Source organism: Sceloporus occidentalis, unplaced genomic scaffold (assembly GCF_023333645.1).
Source record: "Sceloporus occidentalis isolate IW3139 unplaced genomic scaffold, rSceOcc1.0.p SCAF_1, whole genome shotgun sequence".
NCBI classification, from domain to species: domain Eukaryota; kingdom Metazoa; phylum Chordata; class Lepidosauria; order Squamata; family Phrynosomatidae; genus Sceloporus; species Sceloporus occidentalis.
In genome coordinates this window covers 177,377,288-177,387,354 of record NW_028316981.1, presented here as the reverse complement: position 1 = coordinate 177,387,354, position 10,067 = coordinate 177,377,288, and the positions used below count along the sequence as shown (strand labels likewise).

Genomic DNA, 10,067 nt, shown 5'->3' with positions numbered 1-10,067 from the left:
GCCCTCCCCCACCAAAACACACAAATAATACATCATCATCATCATCATAAGACTTTATTTATATCCCGCCTCTCTGTCACGCTGCAGAAATAATGCGTCTTGAGACGGCTTTAACTGCCTTGGGAATTCTGGGAATTGTAGTACATCGTGGCGATCTCATCCCACAAGGGCGATCGCAAAGATAAAAAGTGAGGGATTTGTGGAGGCCACTCAACGCGACCTCAGGGTCTAGGCCAGGAAGGGCTGGAGGGAATTGTGGTTCAAGTATTCAGGGAGAACGAACGAAAACTCCAATTCCCATAAGCCCCTGCGGCCTCCCAAGAGCCAAGTAGAAAGTGCGAAGGGCATCAAAACAAGCTTGACGGGCAGGGAGAGAGGGAGGCCAATCAGGAGACTGAGCCGCATGATCGGCGTCCGCCTCAGCCAATGAGCGGCCGAGTTTGAAAGGCAGGGCGGAGGGAGCCTTGTAATGGCGAGGTCGGGTCTGGCTCCGTCTTGAGCCATTTAGGAAGAAAGCCAGTGGGGAGTAGTGGTTTCAGTGCATGGCTATGATGACTCTGGAGACTAGGGTCTGATTCCCAGCTCGGCCATGGAAACCCACTGGGAGCCCTTGGGCAAGAAGTCACACTCTCTCCGCCTCCTGAGGGGAAGAAGGCAAGGGCAAACCTCCTCTGAACAAATCTTGCCAAGAAAACCCCTTGATAGGATCTCCAGAAGTTGGAGATGACTTGAAGGCACACAATGACAACAAGGGAGCCATTTAGGACTTTGATGGTCAGCACAAGCAACTTTGAATCCAAACTGGAAGTCAGCTGTGATTGACATGGCCTCCTTCTGGGTGGCCATCTGTTGGAGGCGCTTTGGCAGGGAGTCCCTGCATGGCAGAATGGGTTGGCCTGTCTTTCTGGCCCCCGTGCTCTCTTCCAATTCTGTGATGATTCTCCCTAGGAATCTCTGGCGGCGCACGGAGTCCGGAAGTGAGAGCCGCAAGGGATGCCTTACCTCTAGAGCGCCAGGACTTTGGCAAAGGAGCTTCCCCCCTCTAAAGGCAATGACCCGGAAGTGCTTGGCGGGGAGGCCGCTCATCATCATCGTCATCATCATCATCGTGGAAGCCGTGATGAACTAAGCCAGAGCCTGCGGCTGGCTCTCTTTCTGTAAATATGCCATAAACAACTTCCATGGGAGTCTAGAATTCAAAGACATAGCTGTGAGTTTTCCTACAGACCAGAGCCTCCTTCTTCAGGGGCATCCATTTGGGCCTGCTTTCCCAAAGGAGTGCTGGGGCTGCAGTCTCTATTGGGGGCCTGTGAGTGCATCTACACTGTACAAATAATGTAGTTTGACACCGCTTTAACTGCTATGGCTCTATCCCACAGAATCCTGGATTTGTAGTTTTATTAGGCACCAGCACTCTCTGGCAGAGAAGACTTGTAAAACAAAACTACCTTGTGAAATTACAAATCCCAGGATTCTATAGGCTGGAGCTAGAGTACCTAAAGTGGAGTCAACCTGCATTATTTCTACAATGTAGATGCACCCTGTGTGTCTCTGGAAGAAGCAATCTAGGCTAGCATTACTCCATACCCTTTGCTGGCTCTTCATCTCTTCTTCTCATGAGCTAAAAACAACCCACATGTTTTTACATTGGAGGGAGAGGAAAGGATGGGTGAAAATGGGGGTTACTTTCATGCATTTTAAATCTCAGCATGCATTTTGTTGTTGTTGTTGTTAACTGCTCTTAAATCGAACCTGACCCATTTCTTCTCATTAGGCCTAAAACCTGTATTTAATTTAAGCCAATGCACTGGTAACCTCATACTAAACATCCTTGGTTGTTAACTGCCCTCAAGTCGATCTCAACCCATGGTGACCCTGCGGATGAGACACCTCCAAGACCCCTGTCCTCTGCTGTTCTGCTCAGGTCCTGCAAAGTCACACCTGTGGCCTCCTTCATAGAGTCCATCCATCTGGTATGTGGCCTTCCTCTCTTTCTGCTTCACTCCACCTCTCCTAGCATTATTGTTTTTTCCAATGGGTTATGCCTTCTCATGATATGACCAAAATACAACAGCCTCAGTTTTGGAATCTTGGGTTCCAGGGAGTTTCTGGCTTGATCTGCTCCAGGACCCATTTGTTTGTCCTTTTGGCTGTCCATGGGATCCTCAGCACTCTTCTCCAGCAGCACCGCATCTCAAATGAATTGATTTTCTTGCTATCATGTTTCTTAATTGTCCACCTCTCACATCCATACATGGTACTACAGAATATAATGTATTTTACCTGACAAGTAATGTTTTATGAGTGTGGCTGCCATTTTGTGTTGGGATGCTTCTTTTCCCAGTCATAGAAACCCATCTTCTTCTAACTTCTTGCTCTTTCTGCAGGCTGCAGTGCTAATATTGTGGTGGCAGTCTCATGGCGATGTTAGGCAGACAACAGGTGCAAGAGAAGGTGCTCCAGTATGAAGCCTTTATCACTGACGTTCTTCAGAGGGATCTCCAGTGAGTGATTGTGAAAAAGCCCCTCCTCTGCATCCATTTTCTCACCATTCTACCTCAAGTATAACCCTAGGCTGTAATGCTTCTTAAGTCTGTCTTGTTTCAAGATTTTGCTGATGCTTCCATTTACTTATTGCTGTTTTCCCTCAGGAAGGTGTTGGAACAGCGGGATGAAGTCTACGAAAAGATCGCTCAGTACCTGAAGCTCAAGAATGTTATTGAACGATTACAGGTAACATAAGATTCTCTTGAGCTATTGAGTGTGTGATACTGTAAAGATTTGGGCGCAGTCTGAGGTAGTCATGTTCAAGGATTTAATGTATAACAAGAGAAAAAGGTTGTTATAACAGTTCTACTGCTTAGAGAAGTTGAACTGTAAATCTCTGCTCTGTTCTCACAGGAAACAGAAGGTCAAGAGCTAAAGACTCAAGTGGACTTAGGGTGCAATTTCTATGTCAATGCAGAAGTGTGAGTAGTTCAAAGACACCCATTTGCTTGCCCTTGCTTCCTTGTTTTCTGTATGAGTTTTGGATGAGACTTATCTCCAGGATAAAAAGTAATGTGGAAGACCTCTTTGAATGCAAAAGAAACATGACACTGGTCATTGTAATTTATTTTTAAAAAACTGAATATTTAAGAAGTTTACTTCAGTTTCCCCTGACAAGGCAAATGCTCTCCACACGTTACCCTTAGATGGGCTCATGCAGTACAGAAGGTTATATGCCACATCCAGAGACTAGACAGATCATATTATAGGTCACTTGAGAAAACAACTTCAAATGAACCATTACACCACATAGCATTATTCAGTACTGGGAGAAAGGCTACACTAAAGTGTAGAATTTGTAGCCCTCCAATATATACCTGAATTACAGTTTACATCATTCCTCACATTGACTCTGTTGTCAAGGTCTTATGGAAATTGTAGCCCAGCAATATCCAGAGAGTCACATGTTCCCTACCTCTTGAGAGCTAAAGTCACTGAATTTCTTCAGGCTCTTTAACATATCAAGCGAGATTTCCTTCATAACTGTACATAGAGGTGCCAAGGATCTCTTGCATGTTCTCTCTGTATATATAAACTTCAAAAGAAAACCAAAACAACCAGAACTCTTAGAAAAACTATGGGCTCGAACAGACAGGCCAAAATAAAGCTGCTTCAGGTCACTTTGGAGGTATGCTGTTTAAATGGCACACGCATCATAAGAGGTCAGAAGCTGTGCCAAAGCTGCACGACTTCCAGCCTCTTAGGACACAAGCATCATTTAAATAGCATACCTCCAAAGTGACGCTAAGCAGCTTTATTTTGGCCTCTGTGTTCAGGCCGTGAGTAAACTTTAGTCAAAGGAACATGGATGTTGAAAGGCTGCTCTTTCAGCAAAAAGGTGGGGAGGCAGAGTAAAAGCTTAAATTCAAGCTTTTGCAAAGCAAATGCCTGTCTGCTCAATTTGTGTTTCCATTTTGCTTTTTTTCTTTCAGTACCATCAATATTCTCAACAGTTTACAGCATAACCAAAGCAGAATAGTTTGTAGTCTAAAGCAGCAGAGGCAGGCCATCTAATGCCCTCTAGATGTCTTGGATTACAACTCCCATCAGCCTATACTTGCCATGAAAGCTGCCTCATGCTTCTCTGTTGCAATCATTCCTTTAGCCTTTCCCCCTCACATCTGAGAAGCATGCCCAGAATGGTGACTGACACAAGTTCTCCTGAGACGACCAGTGGTTCTTTGTTACACCAACAGTGGGGAGCATAAGGTCCTCCTAATATTGCTGGAGCGCAGCTGCTGCCATGCGTCACCATGAACTATGCTGCTAGGCTGTTGGAAATTATAGTCTAGACATTTGGAACACACACACACCCCGCCAATATGCTTCAGACAAACCTTTTGACTTGAGTGTAAAGAAAAAAAGCATACCTCCCACTTTTAGAGGTGAGAAGAATATTAAAAGACTGTACTGGGAAATAATTTACAAAGCAAGAGTCATTTTCAGGTTGTTTTCCTTGCAGCATTTGTCTCATGCAAGGATGGGTGGCATAGTGCGAAATGACACTTACCTCTTGCTTCTTCCTGCTGGTGGAGGGCCAAGAACAGTGTGAACACATGGGGAGGAAGGATACTGTTCACCAGACAGATGATGGTGGTAATGATGAGGGACTTGCACCCAGTAATGTTGTAGATGAGCAGATATCAGTCCATATCCCTAGAGACCTGATTCCATTTTTGAACCTCAATAAGAAAATTGTTCCCAATGCAAAACCTTAATCTTTTCCCTTGTGGTTGAAAGACATTACTGCATGTTCTGTCCTGTTCAAGTAGGATGCACAGTTGTTGCCCCTCTCTCTTTTTTTCTTCTCTTGCCATGTCAGGTGTATGTAAAATTTATCCTCATTCCCTATCCTGCTACAGGCCAGACACGTCCACTATATTTGTAGCACTGGGTTATGGGTTCTTTGTGGAGTTAACGTTTCCTGAGGCTCTTGCCTTCATTGAGAAGAAAAACAAGCTTCTTACAGAGTGAGTATGAGGAATTCATTCTCCCATCCCATACTATTCATAGAGATTTTAAAGCTCTCTTGGTCCCCCTTTGGAAAGATGTAGTATGTTGGGCAATGGTCTCTTGCAGAAACTCATGTTCTTAGTTTCTCATCTCTCTCTCCTTTAAGGTAAGTGTAGGAGACCTTCCTCCACCCCATGTTTTGGGCTTCATCTTCCATAAGTCCTAGTCAGCATGGCTGGTGGTTAAGTATTGTGGACATGGACCGGTTACAAACCGGCACTTTAGTGCGTGACGAGCATGCACTAGGGTTACAAAAGGGCGGTGCTTCCGCACCGCCCTAACCCTAGTGCGTGCTCGTCACGCACTAAATGGCGGCGGTCCTTCCGTATGGCTGCCGCCGTGAGTACGTCATGGCCGCGCCGCCTCTAGACGGGGCGGCGCGGACGTGACGTCCTTGCTCCGCGCCAGGGCGCTTAGTGTGCCCTGAACACGGAGCAGGAAGGAGCTCCGAAACGGAGCTCCTTCCTGGTTTAGTCCGCTGGGTGCAGCCTTCAGATGGCTGCGCCCAGCGGACTAAAAGAGAAAGGGGCCAAGCGGCCCCTTTCTCTTCTCCCCGCCGCCGCGGGGTGTCCTTGGGGCTTGAAGCCCCAGGGACGCCCCTTTTCAGGCTGCGGGGAAGCGGCGTTTTGCTGCTTCCCCGCAGCCTGAAAAGCGGCAGATCAGGGCCTCAGCGGCTGCCGTTATGGCAGCTGAGACCCCGATACTCCAGGGAAAGGGGCGGGTGCAGACCGCCCCAAATGGGCGGTCTGTAACCCGCCATAGTTTCACAACTGTTGTCTGGAGAGACAACAGTTCTTCACCCCAGTTTTCGAAGGTTTCTTCATTACCAGTTTAAACTGGTTTAATAGTTGCCATCTCTGCAGAGGAAACTTGAAGTTCTGTGATCGAGGCCACAAAACTGACAGTTTTGGTTTACACCAAACTACAGCCTTCAAGATTCTTTGGGAAGCTTATTACAAACTAGATATAAATTTGTAGTATAGCCACACCCTTTATTGAAATCCTCTACCGTTGTAATGGCTTTAATTCAACAGTGACATCATTGATATTTCAAAGAGTATGGATCCTTAAAGGGCCAAGCAATAGGTTGTACACTTTGAGGCAAGATGTACCGTATATATTCGACTATAAGTTGACTTCATGTAAAAGTCAAGGGCAGGTTTTGGGGCTAAAATTAGGGATTTTGACATGACCCATGGATAAGTCAAGGGTAAAACTTAGGGGCATGTAACAAAGGATCTGAAGAATGAAGCAAAGGAAAACAGTGCCAAAAACTTACAGAATTCCAGCAGGCATGTTTGTGCTAATACTAAAGGCACTGTGGATGAGTGAACAGAGTGGGGTCAGTGCTTCCAGGACAGATTACACTCTTGCCTTTCACCAGGTGATGGTTCTTTTTTAAAAGAAGAGTTATTTTAAAGAGTTACTTACATTGATTCATGAATGAGTTGACTCAGGTTTCATGGGTCAATTTTTTGATTAAAATTTCTAAATATAAACATGAGTATATACAGTAACTCCTCAGCCTGTATTCAGTGCTGAAGTTTGGTCCTGAAATATTTAGAGTAAAAAGACATCATAGTGTATGGGTAAGTATTTGCATCTGATGGAGGGAGCTTCCTCACCAATTTTTATTTATTCCATGTAGTGTGTACATATTCGCTGGCTGGCAAAATGGTTAACAGTAATAAAACAATATATTTGTGGTCTCTATGTACTGACTTTCTACCAGTGAACTTCAAGTGGTCTGCAATTTCATATAAAAGCATGCAAAACAATACACAGATGCAAAAGAATGCAGTGAATTTGTCAAACTAAAGTACGATTAAGCCACAGTTAAAATTGCCAATTTTGGGGAGTTGGAGTCGGTCCTGTTTAGTTTTGTGTATGGTTTGGGAACAGGTTAAAATGATGTAAGTATATATTATGTGCATTTGCAGAGCCAAAACACAAGTAATGTCTCTTCACGTGGAAACAACCTTCCTTTTTGCAGCTTAATCCAGCACATGTTTAGAAGTCCCATTGTACTCTGAAGATGGTAAATGTGCATAGTGTTGTAGCCTTACATAGGCTCAGCCAGACTATTTGTATACCTTTGAAAAGGATGAGTTTCTCTCAGTATACTTACGATTGGTCCAAAGCAAGGATGGGCAATTTGTGGCTCTCCAGATAGTGTTGGACTACAACTCCCACCATCCATTTTAATTTGCTGTGCTGTGCCCACTCTGGTCTAAGTGATTTTTAGAATTAGAGGTCCAATTTGTCATCCTCCTTATTGTCTCTGGATTTCTTCTGTCTCTTAACAGGCTCAGTGAAGCCCTCACAAAAGAGTCTGTCAAGATCAAAGCTAATATCCGTATGGTTTTAGAGGTAATGGATTGGGGTTAGCAGTGATTTTGTTACTGTGGGGTAAGGAGAATGGGAGAACATGGCACATTGGGGGTATTCATTGCTCCAAGCAAAAACTGAGGAATTATGCAGAAATGGAACCATGCCTGATTAGAGGAGAAGGACTCTGCAAGCTGAGGTTTGGTTGGGTTTGCTTTCTTTGGGGTGATCTTCTTTGACAGGAGTAAGAAATGTTTGTCCACATAGAACCCCTGGGCTGACTCCAGAGGGTCACTTGCTGTTTTTAAAATAAGACAGTTTGAGGCTGCAAATAGCTTTAACTGGCAAATCTCTTGCGAAGACACACATAACTTCTGGGGACACTATTTCCATGTAAGGCCAATTTTTTCCACTAAGTCCTGGTGGGAAAGACCCCCTGACCCTAGAGAATGTCCAACCACCTTTCTGTGGTGTGACAGTGGTGTTCCCTTAATGCAACCTGGGAAGGATGTTGTTTTGTAGAAGATCATTAAGTTCAGGTTTGGACTATGTTTTTTCACCCTCCCTCCTGCCTACAGGGCTTGCGTGAACTCCAGGGTCTTAAGGATCTACCTGAGGAGACCAGAAGGGACATCTTCCTTTGAGCAGCTATCCTCTCCTATCCTGAGGGGATAGTTTCCATTTCTGATGTGCTGGAAGAAAAGTTGATCTCTTGGGCATTTTGGTGGCAGTGGGAGCTGCACCTGTAGCTGGAGGAGCACTTCTGATTGTGATGTTAGATAGTGATAGCTTGCAGAGTGCAGGTGTGGCAGTGAGCAGTTTCTTGTGGGGCAGGACAGTCTGGTTGAGTATATCCCACATACTCACCTGCTCCCTGTGGCACTATTAGTGCAAGGTCATCTCATTTGTGACATTAATAAAGAGTCTGCTTTTTGTCAGACTGTATTTTGTTCTGTATCCCCACCTACCTCTGCTTTTTAAGAATAACTTGTTCGCTTTTTAAAAATCCAAGCCTCTGCTGTATCAGAGGTAGCAATAAATTTCTACTCACTAATACTTTGGCCTGTTACAGACTGCCAAAATAAAGCTGTTTTGGGTCTCTTTGGAGGTATGCTAATTAAATGATGCATGGGTCCTAAGAGTCTGGAGGTCGCGCCAAAGCCACACTCCATTCCTAAGCACTGGAGTGCAGCTTTAGTGCAGCTTCCAGATTTTTAGGATGCATGCATCATTTAAATAGCATACCTCCAAAGAGACCCGAAACAGCTTTATTTTGGCAGTCTGTAACAGGTTAGATACCTTTGCCCACACTCTGCCTCATTCTACCAAATAGTAGAGCCAGCTTAAATGTTGTAATGAAGCAGTCACCTCAGGCAGGAGATACTCGGAGCAGAAACAGTAGTAGTGGCAACCTGTTAAGTTTCTCATGAGCTCTCCAGCTATTACTCTCTGTTGGAAGACAGATAGCATATCTGAATGCCATACAACCTTCCCATGGCACCTTAAATATGTCCTCTAGCTCAGTTGTTTCGGAGAACACGATCCCATTTTCAGTGTTCAAGTAAGATTCAACCAGCTGATAGTTTCTGTATGTAGCTTGGAGAAGGGACTGTCATTTTGCCCTTCACCTCAGGCACCTAAATGTCTTGTGAACCATGACGTATAACCTGTCAAACAATCTTACTTGTTCTAGTCTTTTCCCATCTTTACCAATGTTCTGTAATAAGCAAATATATTTTGCATGCTACAATAAATTTTCTTGATCATTGGTTGCCATCTTTTTTTTTTTACTCTTGTTTAATGACATGTAAAGTGGCATTATGTTACTGACTGCATGGTGGGGTTTTTTTGTAGAAGATGGGAATTAGTCAAGTAAGTGTACATCAAGACCAGCCTTCCCAACTTGATGTATTGAACTATAAGTCATCATCCCCAGCTAACATAAATGATGGGACAACAGGAATGGTCATCTCCCACACATCTGCAGATATCACTTATGTTACCTTGAAGGAAGACAAGGTATAAATTAGATAATGAATCAGGTCTTACCCACAGCACTACCATTGCTAGAGCAAGTAACCAGACAGGCAAAGAGAAAATAAAACCAAAGGTTGGATGATGTTTAAGCAAAACATAATTCTAGTATGTGCTTGTTTTATGATGGGTTTTTAAAACATTGGCTGCCGCATGTGATTTTTTTTTTCATTGTATTTTCCTGTTTTTAATTTGTAAGCTGTTCTGATAGCTACAGCTTGAAGAGCTGTGTTACTATTCAATGTGTTACAATCTAAATAAATAAAAGCAAATAGTAAATGGCTAAAGCAATAGCAAGTTACTGTTTATTAAGTAGTTAAATCTATACTAGATCTTAAGGTGTATTTCATTTATTCCTTCCTTGGAGTCACCCTTCGGAGACTACAGTATAATCATAGGTATCTAGTAACAGTGTTTAATGATTAAGCACAATGTTGCTAACGAGATCAAATCACCCCTCATCCCACACATCAAATTCCTTTTCCAGGATAGATAGACAGATGAATTCAGTGCATGATGTGGCTTCAAAAGAGCTTGCCTTTACTAGCAGAGCATTTATTCCTTTCATAATAGAATCTTCCATATTATCTGCACTTCCATCTGAGCCACTCCCTTTGAATTCAGTGATGAAAGTTTGTTTTAAA

The 10,067-nt window shown here is 43.8% G+C and overlaps 1 protein-coding gene across 2 annotated transcripts; it reads left to right on the top strand.

Annotated features, from left to right (window-relative positions):
• Positions 1-162: 162 nt before the first annotated feature.
• UXT (ubiquitously expressed prefoldin like chaperone) lies at positions 163-9,158 on the top strand. 2 transcript variants are annotated; one of them, XM_089483371.1, is made up of 8 exons: positions 163-1,157; positions 1,800-1,973; positions 2,388-2,504; positions 2,652-2,733; positions 2,902-2,969; positions 4,911-5,018; positions 7,368-7,431; positions 7,968-9,158. In XM_089483371.1, exons 3-8 carry the CDS (start codon positions 2,419-2,421, stop codon positions 8,031-8,033), a joined length of 474 nt encoding a protein of 157 aa, XP_089339497.1. In that variant the 5' UTR covers positions 163-1,157; positions 1,800-1,973; positions 2,388-2,418; the 3' UTR covers positions 8,034-9,158. The 2 variants fall into 2 exon arrangements, with proteins under 2 accessions (XP_089339497.1, XP_089339491.1); XM_089483365.1 differs by having other exon boundaries at positions 163-1,210; positions 1,775-1,973.
• The last annotated feature ends 909 nt before the right edge of the window (positions 9,159-10,067 follow it).

What these genes read in the sequence shown, in the direction of transcription:
- UXT (XM_089483371.1), top strand. Translation starts at nt 2,419, where the DNA reads ATGGCGATGTTAGGCAGACAACAGGTGCAAGAGAAGGTGCTCCAGTAT. An exon ending in GTTCTTCAGAGGGATCTCCA is followed by an intron (nt 2,505 to 2,651) that starts GTGAGTGATTGT and finishes GTTTTCCCTCAG; the next exon opens with GAAGGTGTTGGAACAGCGGG. An exon ending in ATGTTATTGAACGATTACAG is followed by an intron (nt 2,734 to 2,901) that starts GTAACATAAGAT and finishes CTGTTCTCACAG; the next exon opens with GAAACAGAAGGTCAAGAGCT.